Source organism: Otolemur garnettii, unplaced genomic scaffold, assembly GCF_000181295.1.
Source record: "Otolemur garnettii isolate 467f Iridium unplaced genomic scaffold, OtoGar3 scaffold00185, whole genome shotgun sequence".
In the NCBI taxonomy this organism is placed as follows: domain Eukaryota; kingdom Metazoa; phylum Chordata; class Mammalia; order Primates; family Galagidae; genus Otolemur; species Otolemur garnettii.
Genome location: NW_003852580.1, coordinates 2,074,393 through 2,100,847, shown reverse-complemented (window position 1 = coordinate 2,100,847; position 26,455 = coordinate 2,074,393). Strand labels below are relative to the sequence as shown.

At 59.3% G+C, this 26,455-nt stretch overlaps 1 protein-coding gene across 2 annotated transcripts in view; it reads left to right on the top strand.

Annotated features, from left to right (window-relative positions):
• PIEZO1 (piezo type mechanosensitive ion channel component 1) overlaps positions 1-26,455 on the top strand; it is a 49,772-nt gene that overhangs the window by 11,100 nt on the left and 12,217 nt on the right. Inside the window, exons 2-21 of one of the 2 annotated variants that reach the window (XM_012812057.2) lie at positions 13,115-13,210; positions 16,740-16,862; positions 17,605-17,647; positions 17,808-17,946; positions 20,793-20,952; positions 21,047-21,260; positions 21,372-21,543; positions 21,630-21,701; positions 21,775-21,868; positions 22,671-22,771; positions 23,018-23,278; positions 23,954-24,065; positions 24,157-24,335; positions 24,413-24,561; positions 24,646-24,828; positions 25,018-25,124; positions 25,268-25,428; positions 25,515-25,691; positions 25,988-26,113; positions 26,198-26,398. In XM_012812057.2, coding sequence (XP_012667511.1) covers positions 13,115-13,210; positions 16,740-16,862; positions 17,605-17,647; positions 17,808-17,946; positions 20,793-20,952; positions 21,047-21,260; positions 21,372-21,543; positions 21,630-21,701; positions 21,775-21,868; positions 22,671-22,771; positions 23,018-23,278; positions 23,954-24,065; positions 24,157-24,335; positions 24,413-24,561; positions 24,646-24,828; positions 25,018-25,124; positions 25,268-25,428; positions 25,515-25,691; positions 25,988-26,113; positions 26,198-26,398 — 2,870 coding nt within the window. Of the gene's footprint in view, positions 1-13,114; positions 13,211-16,739; positions 16,863-17,604; positions 17,648-17,807; positions 17,947-20,792; positions 20,953-21,046; positions 21,261-21,371; positions 21,544-21,629; positions 21,702-21,774; positions 21,869-22,670; positions 22,772-23,017; positions 23,279-23,953; positions 24,066-24,156; positions 24,336-24,412; positions 24,562-24,645; positions 24,829-25,017; positions 25,125-25,267; positions 25,429-25,514; positions 25,692-25,987; positions 26,114-26,197; positions 26,399-26,455 lie in introns of those variants that run through there. The other variant, XM_023507500.1, reaches the window with a different exon arrangement.

Genomic DNA, 26,455 nt, shown 5'->3' with positions numbered 1-26,455 from the left:
CTCAGCCTCCCAAGTAGCTGGGACCACAGGCGCCCGCCACAGCGCCCAACTATTTTTTGGTTGTAGCCATTGTTGTTTGGCGGGCCCGGGCTGGATTCAAACCCGCCACCTTAGGTGTATGACATTCAGCTTTAAACCCAGCCTTCAGCTTGGCTGCTCAGGGGGACAAGCTGGCCTGGCTGAGCTATGGGCCATGGAGGCACCAAGTAATTCCTTTGAGGGTTGCTGACAGGAGAGCCCTGACCAGCCTGAGGCCAAGGTCTGGCTGAGGGGAAGGGAGCGATGAGCACATGCCCCTGCCCACGTCATGCACTCCTGGCTAAGGCTACAGGATCCCTGCACTGACAGTCATATCTTCTAGCAGACAGAAGTTGGGGGGCCATCCTGGGGAAGACACCTGGCCCAGCATCTTGGTGGACTGTGTGCTCCTGGGGCAGTGGACTTGACCTCATAAGGCAGCTCACCGTGTCAGGCCAGGGGGCATCATGGGGGAAAGAGCAAATACCAGGCCATCTGTGTGGGGTGAGGGTGCATGGGCAGACCCTGGACCCCCCCACTAGATAATCCATGGCTGCCCATGGTGGCCTCATGAAGCAGCATCCACTGCCAGCCCTGCCTCATGGGCAAAGAACCATAGGCTCCAAGGGGTCAGACAAATCCCCAAATCCAAAAAAGCCTGAAACTGGAAACGCTCCGGAACCCAGGCGTTTTGGATGAGGCATCCTCAACATACACCGTGATGAGAGTTAGTGCTAATACTGGCAATGTGCTAGTAGCTTTATGTGGGGCGTCTCTGTAGCCTCAAAGTAAACAGGGTTGGGGGCTCCATTCTACAGATGAGGGAACTGAGGCCCAGAGGGGTCACACAGCTAGAACAGAGAGAACCAGGCTTAGCGCTAGGGCTCCAGCTCCGCGGCCATGTTTACAACCATTGTGTTGCCATCCCCAGGGTCAGGTCCTGTAGCTTCTGGTGTCTCCAGCAGGTCAGCACATTCTGACCTGTCCATCATGGCAGCTGCCCTTCCCCAACAGATTGGCTCAATCTTTGAGGGAGTGAGGCCTGGCTGAGGTTTGCTGAGGGGGGCAGGCCAGAGCCAGCCTCTCCACCTCCTCCCTACCTAGAAGCCTCCATCCATCCCTGGCCTCTCTGCAGGGGTAGCTGAGATGTGAGCTCTTGCCCTCAGGATGGGGCTGTCTGGGAGGGGGCTGGCTATGTCACACCGTACCAAGGGAGACCTCGCCCACAGGGGTGTTCATTGTGGCCCCCCAAGGATGTCCGCTGCTTGCTTTGTTGTTAGGAATTAGATTAATTTTCCATAAAAACAGGATGCAGAGGGTGAGAGGGCAATGTGTGGGTCTTTTTTTCGCACTCTTCTTTTTCCAGGAACTGAACATGCAGCCTTTAGCCAGGACTGTCCCTGTCCCCACCCTGCCTGCCCCCACCCTGGGTGCAGGGAACAACCCGCTCTCTGCTCTTAAGTGGCTACTTAATCTGTTTCTGTTCCCAGCCGAGAGCTTATTACACATATTGCCAGGAGCCAGCCTGCCGCTGTGGGGATGCTCCCGCCACACAGTCCTACTCGGGCTAGGATGTAGAGGGAGGCCTCCCTGCAATGTCCTCAGTGCCAGGGGGGTACTGGGTCTGGGGGACCAGCCTGTGAGCCTTGTGGGGTGGGCCTTGGGCTCCACTCCCTAGAACATGCCAGGGAGGGCTCACAGCATCAAGGGCTCCAAGTCCTATTTTCAAGCCCCTGCCCTAGAGGGGCTGCAGAATCGTGGGCCTGGGGGAGTGCTGAGGAGGGCAGTGCTGCCCCATGGGTTCCTGTCAGGGCTTCAGGGCGGCACTAGCTTATCTTGTGGCCACTTCTCAGGAGACTGGGGTTGTGTTAGGAACTTGGGTTGCCCTGCAATGGTGGGAGTCGGGTCCCAGTCCTTACCTCTGTCCTGGCCCTAGACAATGAGTGGGGCTGCAGCTTCCCAGGTGCCAGGTGGGCTGGGAGCGCCTGAGGGTGAGGCCTGGCTCTGTCCTCCTCAGCTGTGTGGTTGGCTTATGACCTATAGGGATCCTTGCTCCCCTGTGGCCCAGACAGCACTGGTGCCAGCCTCCTAAGTGGTTGAGAGCTGGCAGTACTGGCCAGTTTGACTCTGAGAAGAGTGGAAAGGGAACAGAGCAGGGGTCTCGAGAAGCTTGTGGCTGTTATCCAGCCACTCTGCAGGCTGAAGAGGAGAAAGTGCCTGCTGGAACAAGAGGACGGATGTGTCCTTCCCTGCAATCTCAGCCAGCAGTCGCCAGGATCTGGTCTTCCAGGAATCAGGGCTGGGAGAGCTCTGAGCTGCCCTGGGGGTACATCTGACTTTGGTGCTCTAAGGCCACTTTGGTGCATTCTGACCCCAAATAGACCATAGCTACAGGCCTAGAGCACCCTTGGACAGGACCCCAGATAGAATTCCAGGGCTCAGAAATGGCTCTTTCCTGGATATCCCCCAAATCACTAGTGTTTCTCTAGGGGAAAGGAGTGAGCACAGGAGACTGGGGCTTGATGGCCTGTGTGCCCTCGAGCCCAGCTCAGCAGGAAGGGCGCTAGCTGTGGTTTTGCTTTGTGTTTCTCTGCGTCTAAAAACTTGAGGCCAGTACAGTGGCTCGTACCTGTAATCCCAACTACTCAGGAGGTCTCAGCAGGAGGATCACTTAAGGCCAGCCTGGGCAACGTAGCCAGACCCATCTCTAAAAACAGATACACACATATTCAATAAACAACAAAAGAATTTTTGAAAATAGAGAAAAAGAGATCTGGTTAGTGACCTTTTATGGAAAGGGGAAACTGAGGCCCACTGGGTCCCAGAGTCCTGGGTCGGGGCAGCCCCACCTTGAGCTAAGTTGAAGTGGTTGCCCTGTGGCCCTGGTGTTTGGAGGACCTGAGATAAGACCCTGCTCCAGGGCCTGGTTTTTCTGGGGGTGAGTTGAGCCCAACCCAAGCTGGACATTTGGAGCTGGCAGTGTTGATTTTTCCCTTGGTCACTTTGGAAGCTTGCTATGTTTCCAGAGTTTGTGTGGGGACCTGGCACCGCCTGCTCTTACCTGTAAGCACCTGGTCCAGGGGCCTGGAGATGGGTGGTGGTGTCTCATGGAGCCTCCCTGGAGACCTGTCCCGGACTGGGGAGCCTCAGGCCACCCCTGCCTGACGTTCGCTGTATTTTCATCTTTTTTTCTAGTTCTCCCTGTGTGTAGAGAGGGACAGAGCTATGTTTTAAGGAACCCTCCTCTGGGAGGCCGGGCACCTGGGCACTCCCCTGCTGCAGTCTGGGGCCTCCTCCAGCAGCCTTGGCTTTTGCTCTTACTGCCTCAGCCGTTGGATGAGCCCAGGCACCCTGGAGGGTGATGTGCAAACCGGCTCCCTGTCTACAGGTTTGAGAGTTCTTATGGGAGGGGTGGGGACAGGGTCTCCCTCTGTCACCCAGACTGGAGTGCAGAGATGCAATCACAGCTCATAGCAGCCTCTGACTCCTAGGCTCAGTGGTCTCCGAAAGTACTGTAATCACAGGCGAGAGCCACCGTGCCTGGCCTGTTCATCTTCTCTGCAGAAAACCTTCACACCAGCATCATGGGTGGTGTTTGACTGAACTATAGCCCAGCCAGGTTGGCATATGAAATCAACCCTCACTCCCACCCAACGGCATCACCAAAGTGCCTAAGTTGCCCACTGTGAAATCACAAAACCCGTGTGACCTGCACATGATGTCTCTGGTCATAGCTCCAAGCTCTCGACCAGGTCTTTGGACCTCAGGGCTGTCACCTGAAGTAGAGATAGCATATCAGGTCCTCCCATGACAGCACCATGAGATGCCAGCTCATTCCTATGTGCAGGGAGTGTTTCTGTGATGCCCATCTGCCGGGGTCAAGGTGGTCCCAATATTGTCCCCATTTCACTGAATGGGACCCTGAGGCACTGGGGTTGGGGGAGGACTGAGCTTGGACCATACCAGCTACCTACAGAGATGACCTAGTGACATTCCTAGATGGCCTCCCTCATCCCTGGCAGGAGCAGGGCTGTCCATCCCCTCCCCCCCACTGGACCCTCCTGAGGGTCCAGTGCCACTACCCCACCCACCAGCAGCAGGTGGCCAGGTCACATTCCTCCCCAAGTGCTGGGGAGGTCCCCAAAGAGCCAGCCAGGCTGGGACAGTTTACACAAGTCAGGGTGGGCAGGCTGAGATGCACAGGGTGCTGCCCTCAGGTGAATCATAGGGTGGGGCTATGTTAGCATCCCAACCTCATGTCCTGGACCCAGAGCTGCCAAGGAGATGTGGGCAGCCAGATCTGCCTGGGCCGGGTGGCCCCAGCCTGGGGGCAGCTTCTGTGAGGTTTTCAGCAGCCAGAGCTCTTGTGATGGCCCTTGGTGCCACTCTGTTTATTCTTAGGGTGGACACCAGGGTCTGTCCTTGTGAAGGAAACAGGCCTTGGGTGGGGGCAGTGCCCAGAAAGCCTGTAGGACAGCTGGCCACTCTGTGTCCTGAGAATAGAGTCGTCCTTTGGAGAGGTCACAGGCTGTCCTCCTGGGGGTTGGCGTCCTGTCCCAGGCCGTGGCGAGGAGATTCTGGGGGATATTGTGTGGCTCGTTCCTCCTTGTCAGAGAAGTCGCACCTGTCCTTCTCCTAGGTCTCCAGGCAGTTGCTGGAGCTGACAGTGGCTTCTCCATCCCCAGCCCCTGGACATTCACAGGGCGACCCCTGGTTCCTGAGTGGTGCTGCCTGCTGGGCACTCGGCTTACCAGTGGGCTGTGCCTCACCTGGCACAGGGAGGAGCTCGATGGGAAGGACTAACCCTAACCTCACATGCTCACTGGGGGGACTTTAAGGGGACCCTGTCTGCTATAATGAGGCCCAGAGCCTCCTCAGGTCCAGCCTCGTTCCCTGCCTTTGGCAGCTCGCTGACTGCCAGATTTCCACCCCAGGGCCTCCTTGTCATCAGGTCCAACTCCAGTGTCCCCTATGGAAAGAACCCTGAGCACCCATCTCATTCTCTAGCACTTGCTGGTTAATTGTCCACAGTGGCCCCCAAGAGATCATAGAACAGCAGTTCTCAACCTGTGGGTCACGAGCCACAGGAACTGTATTAAAGGGCCGCGGCATTTGGATGGTTGAGAACCACTGCCATAGACCCAGTCACCCTCTCTGCATCCGCAGCTTTATAACCACACCTGACTCATGACAGGCTAGCCCCCCATATATTTGTCATTTGGGTCGCAGCTCTGTGACATAGGAAGGTCCCAAGTGGGAAAGCAGAGAGCTGCCCCACATGCTGGGGTCTTTGGGCACATAGGAACGGTGATGGGGCCATTGTTGAGTTGGGGAGAGTGTCTGCTATCTGGTGGTTGGTCCTGAGTGGCCCAGGCTTGCTCTGTGATTTCAGAGGACAAGGTGGGAGCTGGATTGGGGAGAGCTCCACGTGGTGTGGCTTCACCATACAGATGTCAGGTCAGAGTGCTGTGATAAGCGTGCAGAGCCCAGAGCACCATCCTTGTGTTCTCAGGTCTTCCCGGGCCTCATTCCAGGTGTTGTGGGATGGGCCGTGTGGGCAGGAATCCACCACCTCGGTCAGCCTGGAATGCTGGGGGTGGGAGTGCCTCTAGGTTACAGAGGGACTGTTTACCCAAGGCTTAGCATCAGCCCTTTGGTGCTAATCAGTGTGCTCCGAGAGGCCTCTGGAATGTGCTGTCAACTCCACACTCAGCCAGAGTTGTGCCGTCAACTCCCCACTCAACTGGCAGATACGGCTCCACCTGGCCCATGTCCTACCCGGGGCTCAGTGGAGGCAGGGGGTTAGTTCCACCTGATGTCTGGGCCTGGTCCTTCCTGGACTATTCTTCCCAGTTGCTGCCTAGGACCCAAGGGCTGACTTGACATGGCCTCATTCTGCACATTCATCCAGAAACCGGACCTGGCTTGGTTCTGGATGAGAGGTCACTCTAGTACCTTCTTCAGTTTTAAAGTGAACTCTGATTCCTGAAGACACACAGTCCCCCCATCATTCTCAGGAGGCCCTCCCCCCACCTCACAGTCACCTGGGAGAGGCCAAGCCCAGAACCACCATCCCAAGTTCTAGATGAAAAGACAGTCGCAGAGGAGAGGCAACACTTCTCTGCTGGTCGAGGGCCACCTGCTGCGACCGACCTGTCTTTGTCTCTGGTCTTGAGGGGAGCTGGCCCAGCCTGCATGAGGCAGCTGCTCCCACAGTGGCTTGGTCCCAGGCAAGGACATCAGCCAGCAGCTCACCAGCTGGGCACTTGGGCAGATCTGAATCATAGCCTGGAACTCTGGGCGTCATTCTGCCCCACCCCCAACGGCCTTCATGGTGGCCACTAGGACTTGTGTCCTCTGGGGTCAGGGCTGTTTGTTCGGAGTTGATGCTGGAGCCTGGCTGCCTGGTGCTGCTCAGGTGGGTGTGGAGGCTGGGCGTCCAGGAAGGAGCCCGTGGGCCTGTCTGCACATAGCTGGTGGGCTGAAGAACTGCCACGTGGCTCAGAGTCATGAGCCACGGGGGTCACAGTATCTACACTGGCACCCTGGCTGGGCCCACCCTGCCTCAGTTTCTCCATCTGACAAGTGGCTCAACAAGAGCCCCTTCCTGGCGCAGAGCCAGGGCAGGCTCCGTGCAGCACCCCAGAGTGCAATGAGACACACAGAGCCCACCCTCCTTGCTCCCGCCAGCCTGTGATGCTGCTTGGTGAGGTCTGCCCTTTGAGATCAGGGTTTGCACCTCAGCCGGGAGCTCCCCTCCCTGGCGTGTCCTGTCCTTGAGACTGGAAGGGGTCCTGCCTGTCCTGCCTGTCCTTGGGAGTTTGAGTGATAGGGATCTGGGAGGGCAATGGCCACAAGTCAGAAGCAGGATTGGGCTGACCTGTTTGGACACTCTGGGATCCCAACCCTCATACCCCCAAAGGTGCCTGGGGATCTCCAGGTTTTATGCTGTCACCAGCTGTCCGTGGCTGCTGTGTGCAGACTCATGGCCGCCCCTCCCTCAGCTGGGCTCTGTTGGGCCCATGAGCTCTGGATGGTTGGGAGGTTGGCTTGGCTGCTGGCAGATATGGCTCCACCTGGCCCACGTCCTACCCAGGGCTCAGTGGAAGCATGGGGTTAGTTCCACCTGATGTCTGGGCCTGGTCCTTCCTGGACCCTCCTTTGTCCTGACCCTCTAACCTCCTTACCTGGGTGACCAGCAGAGATGGCTGGCTTCCTTACACCAATCCTGCAAGGCTAGGGAAGCCCCTGGCAGGGGAGCTAGGGCACTGGCCAGAAGCAGGACTCTGGCCTGGGTGTATGAACCCCTTCTGCTGCCCAGCCAGCTCGTGTAGGGAGGCACCCTCCTCCTGCAGCCTTGGTCTGCTCATATGTGAAATGGGCACAGTGGTCTCCCCACTGGGGCCTGTGGTCCCTTTGTCCTTACATGGTCACCTTGTTTGCAGATGGGCCCCTCTGTCCTGCAAACCCTTCTAAGGGTCACCAGCAGCAGCTGTGGGCTGAGTGTAGCTAGTAGGGACTGCCCAGCCATCCTGACTGGGAGCCAGTGGGTTCCTGACCCTCTCTAGTCATCTGTGCCCAGCCCACGGTGGCCATGCTCAGGGCTTCCTGAGGCGCGTGATGGAGACAGCCAGACATTGGCCCAGCTCCACACAGGGCACACAAGCCATAAAACCACGTTTCCCGGACACCCTGCTAATTAAACCTGGACACTTGCTAATTAAACTCTGAAGGGCCTCAAAGCCCCAGGCTGCTTGGCCAGGCTCCAAATAGGTAACGAATGTGCCCTTCGTTCCGCCGCCTGCCATCCTATCATTGCACCCTGCGTGTCCCCTGCCCACGAGCCAACCCTTGGCTGCTGTCCCCTTGTTGGTTTCAGCCCAGCCCCTTCCTCCTGTGAAAAGAAGGGACCACTGGACAGTCTCTGAGGTTTCTAGAGCCTTGTAAATGGTAAAGGGCCCTCCAAACCAGTTATTTTTTCTCCTTATCACTCTAACGGGTGTGGGGTTGGGTTCTTCCTGGTCTTTCAACTTCCTTTGTCCTTTGAGGCAGGAAGAGGGGCCTTCGGTCCTCAGTGTGGGTGGGATGGGGTGGGGGGGAATGGTCTGGGCTTGTCCAGTAATCGTCCAGTGTCTGGGAATCACAGCCCGTGGACATAGAGTTGCTAAGGGCACAGGGCCCTGCCATCCTGGGATCAGGGTGGGCTTGGGGGCAGGTGCCAATGGTAGGACTTGTGCTCAGGGACAGTGCCACCAAGCTGAGTGCCTGTCAGGGGTCCTCCCAGTGGTGAAAAGGGTGGAGGATTTCAGGAAGAGGCAAGCGGGAACCTGCCACAGCCACCCCCAGCCCCTCCCCACATGCTCCATCTCTGCCTGCTTTCCCAGGGCTCTGTTCAGGCCAGATTGTGAATCCTGGGGGGGACTCCTGGGCAGTTGACTCCCTGTGCCCTTGGCTGGCCTGGTTGACCCTCCTCCAGAAAGGTGGGGGTGACCTGTGCCTATGTCACCTCTGGTTCTGGGTCCGGTTTTTGTGCTCTGCCTCAGTTTGGAGGGGGTGGCAGGTAAGCCACTTGGGCTCTGTGGGGCCAGGACTAGCCCTGGGACTCCAGCGAGGGATGGGAAGGAGCCAGTGGCAGCCGGGAGCCCCTGTGCCACGTCCTCTTCCCCATCTGCCTGGCCCCACCCACTGCCAGAAGCTCTAGCACAAAAGTGTTTATGGACTTCTTGTCCAAGCCAAATAAGGCAGGGAGTGCACTTGGAGCTGGGGTGGGCGGGAGAGGGCAGCCGGGCGTGGACAAGGACCCCAGCGGTGGCCCTGGCCTGGCAACTGTCATCTGGGGCCTCAGGTCCTCCCCACCCCCACAGAGGTTCATCTGATCAGTGGATGGAAGCGACAAGCAAAGTCCAGCCAGGTGCTGGCCCAGGTTCTCGTTCTGCCACCCACCCCATGTGCTATGGGGACTCAGAGGACTCAACATACTCGCAGCCTCTGTCCCCTGCTATAATGCTATACTGGGTGACCTGCCTGCTTCCAGTCAGTTGGTCCCCTCCAACCCTCTTTTGGGTCACTTCACTTGGGAATAGCTCTGGAACACGTGAAAATGTTACCCTTGAAAAGGAGGAAGATGTTATGGGTGTCTTACCCATAGTGAGGCGTCATGGGTGTCTTATCCGCAGTGGGTTCAGGTCTGTCATTCTGGGCCTTGTTATGTGTTTACATACATATAGGCTGTTTTTGTTCTCATTTCAGTTGTTACCCAAAAGGAATCTGCTGTATGTGTCTCTGACTTGCCATGAAGGCTGGTGCATGCTGCCTCTCTCACGCTGTGTCTCAGGCACCTGTGATTCTCACTCAGAGAGGAAGATGGGGCTTGTCTGTGGTCTTCCTAAAAGTCCTGAGGGTTGGGCCCGTGCTGCAGCCTGCAGGGCACACGCTGGCATTTGTGTCAGGGCACAGGGACCCACACGCCGCCCAGGGCTCTGCGCTGCTGCTGGATGTTAAGGCCATTCCCATGTTCTCTGCTCTGTGCTGTGGATCTCTCTCCCACGACTCATGTATCCACAGGTGTCTCTCAGAGACACAGGCCAGAGAAGTGGGTTGAATGGGGACTGCTGCAGGTGCAAACAGCATGGGAGGGGCTGGGGTGGCCCCAGGCCAGGGCACTGCTCCAGCCAAGGGGGGGATGCAGAAGGACCCTGGCTCGCTGTGGACAGCAGAAAGCCACCAGATAGGGGGACACAGTAGGGTCCAATGTGGGGTCCTCAAATGTGGGCAGGAACTGGGTCTTGACCCTGCCCTGAGAGCCCCAAGGGCCATTGTTCCTTGGCTGGGAGGACTGGCAGGACGGGCCACTGCCCAGGACCCAGCTTGGGTTGTGGGAGTGAGGCTGTGAGTCGAGGAGGCCCTTGGGGTTCCTTCCTGGATTTGGCCCCTCTGCCCCAACCCTGTAGGGCCATGGTCTACCCTGTGCCCCTCTGCTGACTAGGTCTGGGTAGGGCAACAGAGGCACAGGGGGCTGGGTCAGGGGTCCCTGACCAGGCCCTTGCATGGCAGCTTCTGGGGCCAGAAGGAGTCCTTGGAGTTGTCAAGTGGCCCAGCTCTGCTAAAGTGGTGGTACTGCCCAGGGAACTGTGCTGGGGGGACTTCTTGTGAGGCTGCTTGGGGGACCCCCTGGGTTTAGTCTTCTATCTGCCTGTGAGGTGGCAATTAGCTTCCCTTGAGGTTGTTAGAAGGGTTCAGAGAATGGCACCTCCAGCTGAAGTGATGGCCCCTGCTTCGCCCTGGGTCCAACATCCCTGGGTTTGGCGGGGCTGCCAGGTCATGAACTCCAGCCCCTGGGCTCCCACTTTGTAGATGGGAAACAGGCCTAGAGAAGGACTGAGAGGGTTCTCAGCCTGGTTCAAGAACCTCCTGACCCCTTGGCCCTTGTTCCCAGCACAGGGGCCCCGGCACAGCCCAATAGGCCTTTCAGAGACCTGTTCTCAGCCACTCTCGCAGGCCCTGTGTACCAAGTTCCATTGGAAATCACCCTCACCTGGCCCCTCAGACGGGCAAAGCAGACACATGGCACCACCCAAAGCATGCGCATGCATGGACCCCTGTGGCAGCCGTGCTGCCCACCCGCCACACTATCTTGTGCTTGGTTCACCCAGGTTCCCAGTGGGGACCCAGGCTCAGGGCAGTCATCCTTGCTCAAGCAGCAAATGGTGGTCGAGGGGTCCAGGAGGAGTCCATTCTCCCACCTGGGGCACAGGCCCACCTTGGGGATACTCATCCTGAGACCTGCATCCCACCCCCAGGTCTTCGGTGTCTGATGCCCCCTTTGGCATGCCCCGTCTTCCTGCAGGCCAAGGGAAGTAGGTGGTGTCCAGCCCTCTGCAAGGAATGTTCTGGTTGAGCTGCATGTGGGCTAGTTTCCACTGCATGACTGTTGTGGCTTTCATGGCCAACTCTCCTCATCCTCCCTTTTTGACCCAGCAGTGGCTGAGCACAGGCCAACCTGGCCCTTGGTCACCCAGCTGCCCCAAGTGGCCTCTCTGCCCTCCCCAACCTTGGTTCCTGCAGCTGTAGGATGAGGGTCATGGACGGGGCTGCTGCGGGTTCTGTCTCTGGGATGTGGGGTGTGGGTCTATGAAGAGTCCAGCATGCAGGGGTGGGGGTTTTCCTACTGGCCATGGCTCTAACCCACCCACCCCAATCCCCAGTTGTTGCTGGCTTTGGAAAAGGGGTGTTCGGAAGGTGTCACCATGATCCATCCCCAGACCTCGGTCATCTCCTTGGCTGCACCAGAGGACATGGCAGGCTGTGAGGAGGGTGCCTGTCATTCTGGCCCATGGTAGGGGCCCTGTTGCAGGCTTCCTCACACCATCCCTGGTGCCAGACCACAATGGACCATCGCTGGGATGGATGGACAGCCAGCCAGCTCTTCAGGGCTGCTATGAGATGGGAGGTGGCCTTTTTGGGGACAGGGCTGGGGAGATGTGCAGCTCTCGATACAAGAGGGAGCTGAGAAGCCTTTGCCGTAAATGCATTTTCCTGCTACTTGGGCTGGATCGATTTTTTTTTTTTCTTTGAGACAGTCTCACTATGTCACCCTCTGTAGAATGCTGTAACATCACAGCTCACAGAAACCTCCAGTTCTTGGGCTTAAGCGATTCTCTTGCCTAAGCCTCTCAAGTAGCTGGGACTAGTTGCTGGCCACAATGCTTGCTATTTTGTTGTTGTTGTGGTGGTGGTTGCAGTTGTCATTGTTGCCTTAGCTGACCTGGGCCAGTTCGAACCCACCAGCTTCAGTGTATGTGTCTGGCACTATAACCACTGTGCTACAGGCACCGAGCCCAATTTTTTTTTTTTTTAATGAAAGCATATAATTATTAAAATAGATGTAAGATGATAGACCTGATCTCCACAGCTAGCGCATTGTGGCAGGACAGAGGCCGCCAGCTTTAGGAAGACGCATGGGGTGGTGGGCAGGCTGCTGGGTCCAGGGCCCCTCTGTGGCATCTGCTAGCCGTGTCCAACTCCCGCCCCAACAGCACCACGCCTGGCTGTCCTTGGCATCTCCTTCTTTCCAGGGTTGGCAGACTGAAAGTGACGGGGCTCCACACCCTGCATCTGTCCTGGACCTCGCCTATATTTCTGCCAGGCCATGGGCCTCCTGGCCTGAGGTCAGGCCTGTTGTCCAGTGAATGTCAGATACCCACCTGACAGATGCTGGATACATAGGCCTTGTACTTGGGGGGTCTGCAGGGCAGAGCAGATGTGGGCAAGCAGCCCCCTGAGGAGCCTGGCTCTGGGTCCTCTGAGGACAGTCACAGGAAGTTGACCAGGAAAGGGTGCAGCTCGTGAGAGTACCCCCACTCTGCCTGTTCCCTGGTCTGGGGTCCAGTCCAGGCACAGAGGCTGTGTGGGCTTCCGAGGGCCAGCGGCTCTGGCCAGGGGTTTGCAGGTGGACCATGTGCTACTGGTGCCTTGGGAGGCCCTTTGCTCCCCAGCACCCCAGGAGAGGCTAAGGTGGTCTCCTAGGTCCCTTGTGACAGTACCCCCCCCATGCATCAGGTCCTACCCCAGATCTGACCAACCTCACGTTCCTGGGAGGAAACGGCCTCAGTGGCAGGCGGGGGCCTCCCTAGGCTCCCACTTGGGGACAATGCAATGGGAAGTCCCCAAGTTGGGCCACTGGACAGATGCTAGCACATGCTCTGGGCTCTGTACTGTGCGATTGCCACATGCAGCCTCACAGGAGTGGACACAGAGTAGCACTCAGCAGGGTATGAGGCAGGCAGGAGCATTTGGGGTGACAGGCTGCACTGTGGCCTGCTGGCTGTGTGCATGTTAGAGCCCTCAGGACTAGCTGAAGGGGCTTCACAGAGGAAGAACATGGCAGGAACCCGCACAGCCTCCATGCCACCACAAGTTCAGGCTGAGCGGTGGTGTGTTCATGAGAGCACTCACGTCTGTGTGGACAAACCTCAGATGTGCCAGGCTGGATAACAGCATGTCATGGAGGACGCCTCTGCCCCGCAGGATGGGGGCACGGCTGTGCTAGCCAGCGCTGTCCCCTTGCCTGACCTGCTCATGCCCGTCTCCTCCACAGCCTGCCTGTTCCGCGTCAATGCGCTGTCTCTGGTCTACCTGCTGTTTCTGTTGCTGCTGCCCTGGTTCCCTGGCCCCACCCGGCACAGCATCCGAGGTAAGGAGGACGGGCCCGCATTCCCAGGAGGAGCAAGTTTGAGGCACAAACCCCCACGGTGCAAACTTTGCTCAGTTTTACAGCTGTGGGTAATGGGTGAGGGTTCCCAGAATTTTAGAATTTTCTTGTGGTCGTTGACACAGGGCACATAAGGAAGGTCCTGGGGGTCATGGGGCAGATTCCTGCCTGTCACTGGCCATCCCTTGGGAAGCCATAAGAGTGAGTGGACCCTGGGTCCCCATGCCATGGTCTGCCTTCCCCCCCACCTCTGTCCACAAACGTGCTCTGCCTGGTGAGGCGCCAGGTGACCCACAAAGTCCAGTCACCATGCCAGCTCTTCCCACAGGCACACCTGGCAGAATTGGGCCCTGTCCATTCTCCCTCCATTTCTCACACCTGTGGGCAGTGTGGGTAACTGGGCATACCTGGGGCCATCTTGGGATCCATCTCCCTCTTCTGTGTCCTACAGTTGTGGTGGGAAAGCCAGGCATGGTGGCCTCATCCACAGCGGGTCTCGACACTGAGGCCATGGCAGGGCAGGAGCGAGAGGCCTGCCAGGATCCTGGGGTAGGGGTAGGTGGATGAGGGCAGAGCCCTGTGCTGGAAGATGGGCCTGCAGGCCAGGTGCCAAGGGCAGCACAGCAGAGGCAGGATGTTCGGGAGAGGACTTTTGTACCCTGAGGCTGTCATCACCTGCTTAGGGGTACTGTGTCCATTCTGTGTGACCCAGAATTTTTAGTGAGAGTTTCTGAGGGAGTACTCCGCAGCCCTATGAGGAAGGGTCCTCAACTGGCTTTCAGGTTTGGGAGCATGAATAGCCAGCCAGCTCATACAAGGTCCCCAGGGAGAGCAGCACCAGCAGCAAGGGACCCTAACGAGTGGAGCCCAGGCTTGGCATGACTGCCCAGGCCCATTGAGGGTCACCATGCCTGCAGGCACTGCCCTCTGGGAGGTAGTGGACAGGGGCAGCCTGGCTGCTTTGGGGCCTGAGGTGCATCTAAGTTTCCTGTTACTACAACTGAATGGTTTAAAGGCCCATATGTGGATTCTCTCAAAGTTCTGGAGGGAGGTCAGATGCCTGACGTGGGCATCCCAGGGCTGCGTTTATTCAAGAGGCTCCGGGTGGAGCCATTTCCTCACCTTTTCCAGCTGCTTGAAGTTTCTGTGTCTCTTGGCTTGCAGCCTCGCCCTCTGTCCTCGAAGCTCGCCGTGGCTGATTTAGGCCTGTCTCTCCTGCCCCCGCCCACTTACGATGACCTGGTGGCTGCTTCATGCCCACGACAATCAGGCTGATCTCTCTATTTGGGGGTCAGCTAGTTAGCAGCCTCCGCCTCTCTGCTACCCTCACCCTGCTTTGTGGGTGAGGTTACATGTTCACCGGTCCCAGGGGTTAGGGTGTGGCCATCATGCCCTCTTGGACTGTTAAGCCTCAGCCCTGACTACCCCTCAGCTTCCTCCTGGCTCTGGGAATTCAGGGGTGAGGAGGACCCTGCATGGCTGAGTGCCAGAACCAGCTGGGAGCTTCTGGGGTCCTAGTGCTGGACCCTCCCAAGATGGCCAGCCTGAGCTGAGCTGAGTGGGCCACACTCTGGCCCCTTGCTGTCTATGGAACTGGTTCTGTCTGTCCCATGCCCTCAGCCTTTGGCTGCTTGTTTCATAAATATTTCATGCCACAGGCATGATTGGAAACACTTTCCCCTGATTAGAAGAGGAACACACAGGCTCCCTGCCCAGCCCTCCTCCTGTCCATCTGTCTGGCCTGAGAGGCCCTTCAGGAACAGACACACTGCCTGGTTTTTCTGGGCAGGAGGGGAAAGTGTGAGATCTGAGTGCGGAGCGTCTCATAGGTTCATGAGCTGTGCCTCTGCTGCCTGGCACTGGCCCTGGGGGTTGGTCTGGTGCTGCCCACGGATCCCCATGTGGGCGCCAGCTGACCCTAGGGCTGGGTGCAGGGAGGATGGGAGTTGGTTAGGGCCTGGGGCGGCCAGTGTAGGCCCACATGGGTCAACACCGGACCTGGGCGTCATTCAGGGGCCTGAGGAAGCCTCTCCCTACCTCAAAAGCTCCATCCTGAGCCTCACGCCCCAAGCTCAGCCCCTAGAAGCCTCTGGGACTGTCCTAACCTCTCACCTCTCCCTGGGGGTGGCTCAGCCTTCTGATTTGTCTCCACTCATCCCCTGTATGGCCCCTACCTCTCTGGACCACTCAGTGTGTGGCCTCAGACACACGAGGGTCACTCCCCTGTGCAGGTGGTGCCTGGGATCCCTTGGCTGGACACATGTGCACTCCACAAATCAGACTTGGGCTCTAATACACACCCCAGGAACCAGGCTCTGGGGCTCCTGTGTGTGCACCCCGGCAACCAGGATGGGGGCTCCATAAACTCTGGGAACCGGGCTTGGCCCCTGCCTGGCTATCAGGAGGGTGAGGTCTGCAAACAACGTATAGGGACACAGGAGCCCTGCTAAGGGGCCCACGCTAAGAAGAGGGTGGTGTGAGCCAGGCCTTTTTGGAGGGCAGGAGTCTGTGGGGGCAGTGCTTGAAGGACCCAAGCAGGAGGAGCAGTAGGCAGGGGCTGGGGGTGTCTGAGACATGGTGTGGGAGGGGTGGCTATAGTCAGGCCAGTGCTGAGGTAGAGGCACCTCAGGCTGCTGCAGGCTGAGAAGTGGTTTCAGGAGGCTTAGGCCCAGGGCCCATAGGTCTCTGTGAGCTGTGCCCGCTGTGAAGCCCAAGGCCTCCCTCTTCCTGCTTCTCTCCAGCACCCTGCTCTGTTTGAGCCTCTACAGTGGGAGCCCTGCTCCTCTTTGGGTTGGATGAGCGCTGTGCTGGGCCCCTGCTCTGCCATCCACAGGGGCGGGAGGCAAAGACAGCTCATTTCAGACAGGGGCCAGGCGGGGCAGGCGAGCTGGGCTGCTGCGCCCTTCCCTTTGGCCTCATGCTGGCTGAGAGAGCTTGGTACCTAGTGCTTGCTGGGGCTAGCAGGAGCTGGCAGCTGGGCCCTGGAGGGGCTCTTGGCAGTGGAAATGCCTCTCTAGCTGTCTGACCAGGAGCCAGCGCTCCACTCAGTTCCCCATCTGTGGGGTGGATAGTGACGCCCTGTGGGCCTGTGGTAGGGATTGGACTTTGCCCAATGCCTGCAGGCTTGGGCACAGTCTGAAGGCTGATCAGGACCACCTGGCCAGCCATTGGAGAAGGGCTCTTTAGCTGGGAAGTGGGCTTTTCCTGGTGCCATCCATCCAACCATCCCCAGGTCAGGATCAGCCTTACTCCTGGTTCCATGGCCCCACTTCACCTTGCTTCTGTCCCCACTGTGACCCACAGTGTCTAGCCCAGAATGTTCCCCAAGGCCCACTGCCCCTACCATAAGGTCTTTGCATTGGGCAGCATGGGACCCTGTATCCCTGCTTGGGCCATGTGGGTGAGGCTCAGCCAGGGCCACTGGGCAGATGGACGTCTCAGCTAGCCTGCTGCTTCCCATGCCCTCAGGCTGGACCAAGTACCAGCCTAGTCGTGACCACTCTGCCAGCAGGTCACACGGGTCGCCTCCTCCGGGCCCTGCTCTGCCTCAGCCTCCTCTTCCTGGTGGCCCAGCTCACTTTCCAGATATGTCTGCACACCGTGCCCCACCTGGACCAGCTCCTGGGATCCAACTGTGAGTAGTGGGGCAGGGCAGGGTGCTGGACAGCAGCAGTGGGGTCAGGAGACCCAGTATATTTCCTGGGTGAGATTGCAGGTCCCCTGGCAGGCCCTGCTAACCTAGGCTCCCCAGTTTAGGAGGACCCTTAGCAGCCAGGTTAAGGCCTGGGACTGGCCGAGCAGTAGGTGGAAAGTGTCCCCAGGGCCAGGAGCTGCCTGATGGGGCCCAGTGACCTGGCTGGGCCATGCCAGGGACCTTGGCACTCCCCAGCCCACTGTCTGATACCCCTTTGCCCCTCAGACCCTACTGCCCGCTGGCACCTGCCTTGCCAACTCAGAATTAACACAGCACACCAGGCCTCAGAGCCCAGAGCTCCTAGCTTGGCCAAATGGGCAGCAGGTGTCACCCTACGTCCTTATCTTCATTCTTTGGAGATTATCCCCCTGCTGCTGAGAAATCAAAGCCAGGAGAGAAATCGGAAGCCGGCAGGCCCTGCCAAGGGCCCCTCCTGAGACTGAGACCTGGCCTCCCTACACTGGCCCTTCTCTGCCCCAGGGAGCCACATCTGCCCACCTCTGCCCTGTATTGCCACCCAGGGCTGATGGGGCCTCAGCTCAGCCTCAGTCTCCCTGCCAGTAAAGACATATCCAGGCGTCTCAGATCTGTTGCTGTGCTCTCCAGATACCAGGCCCTATGGTTCCTCCTAAACCACATGGCTCTTTGGATCTGATGTGGGTTTTCTTGTGTCTCTCTGTAGGCAGCCGCTGGGAGACCCTCTCACAGCATGTGGGGGTCACGAGGTAAGGCCCTGCAACAAGCCTCCCTCAGGATTTCCTGGGCCCAAGGAAGGTCCTGGAGCTGTCCACCTCTCTGCCCAGACTTGGGGTACTTGGGCCCTTCCCCACTCCCTTCCACTGCACTGGCCTCCTGGCCTGACCATGCCTGGGCCACCCTTCGCAGGCTGGACCTGAAGGACATCCCCAACACCATCCGGCTGGTGGCCCCCGACCTGGGCATCCTGGTGGTCTCCTCCGTCTGCCTTGGCCTCTGCAGGCGCCTCACAAGGAAAACCCGGGAGAACCCACAAACCCACGAGCTGGTGAGGGGCTGTGGGCAGCTGTGCCCTGGGTGCTGGGAGGTCATTTTAGAGCCACGGTCCCACTTTTTATTTTAGATAAGCATAGTCCTGTTAGTCATACATCTGTGCTGACCGAGACAAGGTGAGACTCCAGGGGAGATGAGCGTCTGCGTCCTGGTCCCACCCCCAATGCCTGGGGTTGTGGCCATTTGAGACCTGCTGTCACCAGGGCTCCCCCTCCGGTCAGAAATGTCCATGGACCCCACGGCAGCATCTGTGTTCTTTTTTTGAGACAGAGCCTCAAGCTGTCCCCCTTGGTAGAGTGCTGTGGCATCACAGCTCACAGCAAACTCCAACTCCTGGGCTCAAGTGAGTCTCTTGCCTCAGCCTCCCAAGTAGCTGGGACCACAGGCGCCCGCCACAACACCCAGCTATTTTTTGGTTGCAGCCGTCATTGTTGTTTGGTGGGCCCGGGCTGGATTCGAACCTGCCACCTTAGGTGTATGTGGCTGGTGCCTTAGCCACTTGAGCCACAGGTGCTGAGCCAGCATCTGTGTTCTTAGAACATGGGTGGAGAGTCCTTGAGGGCCACACAGTGGGCACCTCCAGGGCTGGGAGATAGGCCAGTGTGCCTCTCAGGCCAAGCAAAGGCTACCAGCAGAGCACGTCCTTGGCCCCTGGAGCCATAGCCCTGAGTCAGCCTGGCCTGGAGGGTGAGGGGCATCAAGTTCAGCTGCCCTAGACCTGTCAGGTCCAGTCATGGGGTCTTGGGCCCCAAGCTGCTTCTCACAGTCAGTGCTTAAGCCCAGGCCCTTGACAGCCTCCACTGCTACCCACTCAGCACCCTCCTGCCCATTCACAAGGGCAGAGGTCACATGAACAGCCAGGGCCCACTCTATCCACCCCACCCCAGCTTGGCCTCTGCCTAATAGGGCCTGGTTTCCAGGGCTCAGCCAGGACCCAAAACCACCCATGTGTCCTGGCTCGAAAACTGTTGCCTGGAGGTGCTGGGGACGCAGGCTCCTCTCTCCCCACTCCTGCACCAGCGTCCCTTTGTCAAACAGCTGACACTTATCAGGCACACGGGCTGGCCTTCCAGAGGACCCCAGAGAGAAAGGGATCCTCATGGCTGCACAGCAGGTCAGAGGGACAGTCTAGCCTGCAGAGGAATCTCCCACTGCCCCCCACCCCCATCTTTCAGGGTGAGGATGGGGGGCCCTGGGTGCCATCTGGCATCTCCAGCATTTGTCAGAATCCTTGGAGGGTCCCTGCCCCTCTCCTCCCACTGAGGATACATGGGCATGGAGCAGGCCTGTGTCCAGGGCTCCCTACTCCCCTAGAGCAGTGGTTCTCAACCTGTGGGTCGCGGCCCACAGGAACTATATTAAAGGGTTGTGGCATTAGGAAGGTTGAGAACCACTGCCCTAGAGCATAGGGGCTCCTTCTGGCATCACAGTCATCCCAGGGGGGTGAGAACTGTACTGTCCTACCAGGCTCCATGGTGGTCAGTGTGAACAGACTTCAGGGGAGGTGTTGAGGGCTCCACCTGGCACCCACAGGGCACAGTCCTAAAGTTCCCAGATGCCACCCCCCACACGCCCTGCCTGGCAGGCCCGTGTGCACACGCCTATGGGCCACCCTCACTCCTGCACCCAGGCCCCCAATCTGGGTACATGATACACATGTGCACCTCGGCAGCGGGAAGTGCAGGACAGTTCTGAGGAGCCTGTTGTCTGCAGGCAAAAAATAAGGAAGAGTGTGGGATGTTCTCCAGCGTCCCTTGTGGCGTGTGGGGACTGCCGAGTCGCAGCTGGGAAGGTCTGGCTGCTGCCGTGGCCTCACACCTGCCCTTCTAGCAGCTGCCTCTGTTCTTTCTGTTCCCAGAAACACTCATTTTCCACGGCCCTTCTCAAAAGATGTCCCAGGGCTGGGGCCAGGTCGTGGGTGGGGTGAGCTCAGGCCTTCCAGCCCCCACCCCCATCCTGGCTTTCCTCTGCCCCATGGCCAGCAGGGAGTGGCATGTGCTCCCCCTACTTCTAAGGGAGGGCCCTGGGGATGAGTGATGTGCCCTGCTGCATGGTCTTGGGAAGGGGGCTCAGGGCCAGGGCCTCTTCTGCTCTGAGATCCCTATTCCCCAGCCCCCCTGCAGCTCTGGTAGCCCATGAGGATAGGACTTCTCCTTTTCAGTCCCATCCCCCATCTGACAGGTGGGGGCAGCTCAGAGAGGTTAAGTAACTTACCTAAGGCCACACAGCAAAGAGACTATCGGGGTTGGGGTGGGAACGGGGCCATTCTCTCAGCCAGGTAGCTGGACAGCCACAGGCACGGCGCCCAAGTCACAAATGGGCACATGGGCTGCCAGCAGCCAGTCAGAGCTGAGGCACCTAATGGCCAAGTCCATGTTCACCTCACGCCCTGGCTTTCCTGACATCTGGGAACAGGTCTGTTCTGGGAAACTCAGTCAGGGCCACGGAAACGAGCCCCAGTCTGGGCTGTCCTTTTCCTCCTGGAAAGTCAGCTATTTGTTATCCTCCACAGGCTGGGGAGGGCAGGAGCACAGTGCCCGGCCTTGTCCCTCACAGCCCCCCTTACTCTGTAGACCCCACAGGTGCACATGGGCCCTGCTGTCCCTGGCTGTGTGGTGTGGGGAGATCTCAGCTGTCAACCCTGTGGTGCCCAGTGCAGTGGTTATAAATGTACCAGGAAGGCCACCTGGAAGACAGTATGGGCCATTGCTTGGGGCAGCAGCCCTGGGGCTCTGGGGGACAGCCATGCATGCAGCCTCCCTGAACCTTAGCTGGGCAGGAGTGGGGCTGAATTGGCCTCAGTGCTATGCACCTTACCTCACCCGTCCATGGCCTTGGCAGGATGATGACGTGGATGTGGGCCCCCTGGCAGGGCTGCAGGGAGGCCCTGCAACAGCCTCCAAGCAGAGGTCACGGCTGGCCACCCGGTTCCGGGTCACAGCTCACTGGCTGCTGGTGGCCGCAGGGCGGACCCTGGCTGTAACGCTGCTCGCACTGGCAGGTACCCGCCAAGGCAGGGAGGGGTCTGGGAGCTCCCCAGTGACCAAGGAGACGGCAACAGCAGGCCTGACTGTCCCCCCTCTGCCCATTCGCAGGCATCGCCCACCCCTCAGCCTCCTCCAGCATCTACCTGTTGGCCTTCCTGACCATCTGCACCTGGTGGGCCTGCCACCTCCCCATCAGCCCTCTGGGCTTCAGCACCCTCTGCATCATGGTGGGCTGCTTTGGCGCCGGCCATCTCATCTGCCTCTACTGCTACCAGATACCCTATGCCCAGGACATTCTCCCACCTGCAGGCATCTGGGCCAGGTGAGAGCTGGCCTGCATGGCCCTGGTCCTGCCTGTCTGGCCACGTCGGAGCCCTTGGATGGCTCCATGGCCTCTGAGGACAATGGTTAGTGATGCACCTTCTCTGGGCAGGGTGTTTGGTCTCAAGGACTTCCTGGGCCCCTCCAACTGCTCCAGCCCCAATGCACTAACCCTCAACACCAGCCATGACTGGCCTGTGTACGTGAGCCCCGGGGTGCTGCTGCTGCTCTACTACACAGTGACGTCCCTCCTGAAGCTTCACAGACCCGACCCCTCCTCCCAGGTGAGCCCCTGCATCACCCCTCTGGCCTGCCCAGTCTCTGGCCCCACCACCTCTGCATGGATTGAGCTCCTGGCTCTGTTCTGCAGACGGTGCACAGGGAGCGGGAGATGGAGCTGGCCGAGATGGACCAGTGGTCCCAGGACGGGGAAGCCACCCAGGTGAGGAGTTGGGTGAGGGGGGTGTGCACGGGGCTATCTGCCCACAGTTGGCTCATCCCTGGGTCCTCTGCAGTTTGCCGTTCCCACGCCCGCAGCGTCCGACACCAACGCTGACAGCTGCATTGTACATGACCTGACCGGCCAGACCCCCGTCCGACAGCGACCCGGTCAGTGTGGCATGCACCGAGGGGCCCCAGGTTCACTTCCTTCCTTGGACACCCAGCCTGTGCAGCTTTGCAGGTTCACGTGGCTTTGGAGGCCAGTGCTGCCCCCTGGTGGCTGCTGGTGGTCTGGCATATCCTCTCCTAAGCCTGTCCACCCTGCTCATGCTAGGCTGCCCAAGGTTGTCAGGTGGCCATGCGGCTGACCCTGTAACCCTCCGGGGAGCCCTCCAGGGCCCTGCCAGATTGGCCTCGAGTGGGGACTCCTTCTGGGGGTGGGTGCAGACAGCCTAGCAGCCCCAGGAGGCTGCTGGTGTTCTGGGCATGTGATAGCTAGGGAGCTTGGTGATGGCTGTGTCATGGGGGAGGGGCTGGGGGTGTTTTCTGGGTGTTTTCTTTACCCTAAGTCTTGCTGTCCATTTTGTGATTTGTTTGTAAGTGAAGCAAATGAAGTTGTCAGTCGGCTCCCTGAGAGTTTTCACATATGCAGAACTTGAAGGGGGTCACAGCCGCCTTGAGCAGCCTGTCTTTTCAGGGTCACAGAAGCCAAGGCTCAGAGAGGGTCAGGAATTGACTAAGGTCACACAGCACCTTCAGGAACAGTGTCAGACCCAGCAGGGTCTTTCCCTTGTTTCCTGCCCAGTGTTCATGGTGGCCATCTGCTGACCCTGGCTCCTACCTGCTGGCTGAACCTGGCTCCCTACTGCCCTGTTCTTACTATCCAAATTTTAGGGCAAACTTAGGTGTAGGAAGGGACTCTACCAGGTCCCCCTCTTGGAGCTGACCTCTGTCCCCCTCTGTTCCTCAGTACGCCCAAGGCTCGCTGAGCCAAAGGAGCCATCTCCGCTGCATGGCCTGGGCCACCTTGTCATGGACCAGAGCTACGTGTGTGCCCTTATTGCCATGATGGTGAGGACCAGCAGCCAGTGGGGGCCCTCCATGGGTGCTGCCATGAGCAATGGGAGGTGGAAGGTTGTATGCATGTGTGTGCTTGTGCACGTATGTGCGTCCTGTCCCAATGTGCCCCAAGCTCAGCAGGGCACGTTCCCTTACCATGACAGCACCGCTTGACTGTGGCTCAGCCACCTGGGGGTTGGGGCAGTGGGCCTGGTGTCTGGGTGGGCACCCTGTGTAGACCTGCCTGACCCGCTGCAGGTATGGAGCATCACCTACCACAGCTGGCTGACCTTCGTACTGCTGCTCTGGGCCTGCCTCATCTGGACGGTGCGCAGCCGCCGCCAGCTGGCCCTACTGTGCTCGCCCTGCCTCCTGCTCTATGGGCTGGCACTGTGCGGCCTGCGCTATGTGTGGGCCATGGACCTGCGCCCTGAACTGCCCACCACCCTGGGCCCCATCAGCCTGCGCCAGCTGGGGCTGGAGCACACCCGCTATCCATGCCTGGACCTTGGTGCCATGGTGAGTGTCTGTTTGCCAGGGCAGGGACGCCTGGGAGCATGTGTGCTGTGTATGGGGTTTCTGCTGGATGACCCGTGAAGACAGTGCCTCCCTGTCCAGCATCCACTTGCCCAACACAGGAGAAGCTCCAGGAGAGCAGGACTGGGTCTGATTATCCATTACCCATTGGCCTGCCCTGACCAGCCTGGAATAATGAATGAACGAGCTGTGTTGCCGTGGGCACCATCCCATGTCCCTGGGCACTGTCAGCATACACTCTGCTTGCCTGACACAGACTCTGTTGGCACCACACACAGCCCTGGGTCCCGTGTTCCCAGGCACTTGTGTGCCTCATATGGGAAAGGGTATGCCATTGTGTCTGCCATGTGTCTACAGGCAGGGGGGTTGAACGAGGTGTGAGATTTGTGAACCTGTGTGTGCAACTGTCTTGTGCATGTGAGCCTGCGTGTGAGCAAACGCGTGTGTACACTACTTACACGTGAGCCTATGGTCTGTGTCTGTGTGCGGGAGTGAGGCTATGTGTGTGTCTGCGTGTGAGCCTATGGCATGGGAACGTGTGCATCTGTGCACCATGTGGACGTGAGCGAGGTGGGGGGAAGCTGGTGCAGGGAGGACCGGGCCCTGGCCATGGGGTGCCAGACCCCCAGCCCACAGTGACACCTCCGCTTGTCCCAGTTGCTCTACACCCTGACCTTCTGGCTCCTGCTGCGTCAGTTTGTGAAGGAGAAACTATTGAAGACAAAGAAGGCTTTGGCCGAGCTGACCGAGGTCACCGTGGCAGACACAGGTGCATGGTGGGGCCCGGGGGTGGGGCTGAGAGTTGAGGGCACCCTCTCACCTCCTGATGCCACCACCACTCTCCCCTGCTTGGTCCGCAGAGCCCACACGGATGCGGACGCTGCTCCGGAGTCTGGGCGAGGTGGTGAAGGGCGCATACGCCAAATACTGGATCTACGTGTGCGCCGGGATGTTCATCGTGGTCAGCTTTGCTGGCCGCCTCGTGGTCTACAAGATCGTCTACATGTTCCTCTTCCTGCTCTGCCTCACGCTCTTCCAGGTGCCTGTGGGGACAGCTGGGGCTGGCAGGCGACCCTCCCCACTGTGCCTCACCACCTGCACCCCGCCCACCCACAGGTCTACTATAGTCTGTGGCGGAAGCTGCTCAAGGCATTCTGGTGGCTCGTGGTGGCCTACACCATGCTGGTGCTCGTGGCTGTCTACACCTTCCAGTTCCAGGACTTCCCCACGTACTGGCGCAACCTCACGGGCTTCACTGACGAGCAGTGAGTCTGAGGTGGGGGTTGGCGTGGGGGCCTGAGCCCACGACTGACTGGGCCGGCCCCAGGCTGACGCCACCCCTTGTGCAGGCTGGGGGACCTGGGCCTGGAGCAGTTCAGCGTGTCCGAGCTCTTCTCCAGCATCCTGGTGCCCGGCTTCTTCCTGCTGGCCTGCATCCTGCAGCTGCACTACTTCCACCGGCCCTTCATGCAGCTCACCGACCTGGAGCGCCCGCTCCCGCCTCCCACCAGCCCCCCACGCTGGACTCACAGGTGCGGTCCCTCTGAACCGGGAAGGAGCTGGGTGGGATAGCACCTCAGTCTGGCGGGCTGCACACACCTTGTGTTGCCGCTGCAACAGACACGATGGTGGTCACAGAGTGGGCTGTGTGTCCTTGAGCCTCCAGAGCTCAGGGAGAGGGCAGGAACAGCTGGGAAGTGACACTCCCGGGTCCCCCCCAGGCAGGACCCTGTGAGCAGGACCCCACTGCTGCAGGAGGAGGAGGGGGCACCCAGGGCTGAGGACCCGAGCTCAGCTGGCCTCCGCCCCACCATGCAAGTGCCTGACGGTGAGTCAGGAGTGGGGGTGGGGTAGAGTGCAGCCCCATCAGGCAGACATCCTGGGCCTGAGTCCGCCCTGCACGGCCAGGTACCCTCTGAGCCCGGGAGCCCTGCCCTGCTCGGGTGGACTCCTCACCAACCCCCACCACAGGCACAGCCAGCAAGTGGGGCCTGGTTGCTGAGCGGCTGCTGGACCTGGCGGCTGGCTTCTCGGACGTCCTCGGCCGTGTGCAGGTGTTTGTGTGGCGTCTGCTGGAGCTGCACGTCTTTAAGCTGGTGGCCATGTATACTGTCTGGGTGGCCTTGAAAGAGGTGCGTGCGTGGCAGGCTTTGTCCCCTGAGCCTGTTTGTTGGCACATGTGGGGTCACTTCCACCCACCCCACTGGCCTCTCCACAGGTGTCGGTGATGAACCTCCTGCTGGTGGCACTCTGGGCCTTCGCCCTGCCCTACCCCCACTTCCGGCCCATGGCGTCCTGCCTGTCCACTGTGTGGACCTGCGTCATTATCGTGTGTAAGATGCTGTACCAGCTCAAGGCTGTCGACCCTGTGCTGTACTCTAGAAACTGCACGAAGGTAGGGACCATGCTTCAGCACGGGCGGTCAGCAGCAGGCAGGCTCCCCGGGAGGCTGGGGGGCTTCCTAGAGCGTGCATCCTTCCACCTGGTCTGTGGAGGATCAGGGCCTACTCCCCAGCATGAAGGGGTTCTCAGGCTCAGAGGTCACCTGAACCCAAACCCGTTAAGGTGGCTCCAAGGCTGGCAGCCCCTGGGTCCCTGCTGTCTGGCCTAGACCTGGACCAGATCTATGGCTTTCCTGCCCCCCAGTGGGTTCAGGGCTGGGGTGGATACTGACACTTAGCCCCCTGCCAGCCCTTCCCCAATAGCACCAACCTGCTGGCGACAGAAATCAACCAGTCTGTGCTGTACCGGGGGCCTGTGGACCCTGCCAACTGGTTTGGGGTACGGAAGGGATACCCCAACCTGGGTTACATCCAGGTAAGTGCTGGGCTGGTGGGGTGGGCGAGGTGGTGAGGCAGACGGGGTGGGCCTGGTCACCCCCAGCTGATTCCCTCCCCCCAGAACCACCTGCAGATCCTGCTACTGCTCATCTTCGAGGCAATGGTGTACCGGGGCCAGGAGCAGCACCGCCGTCAGCACCAGCTGGCCCCTCCACCTGCCCAGGCCGTGTGTGCTGATGGCACCCGCCAGCAGCTTGACCAGGACCTGCTCAGCTGCCTCAAGTACTTCATCAACTTCTTCTTCTACAAATTTGGGCTAGAGGTGAGGTCGGGGGCCACCCCTCCCCAGGCCCTGTGGCCCGGAGGCTGCGCCTTGCCA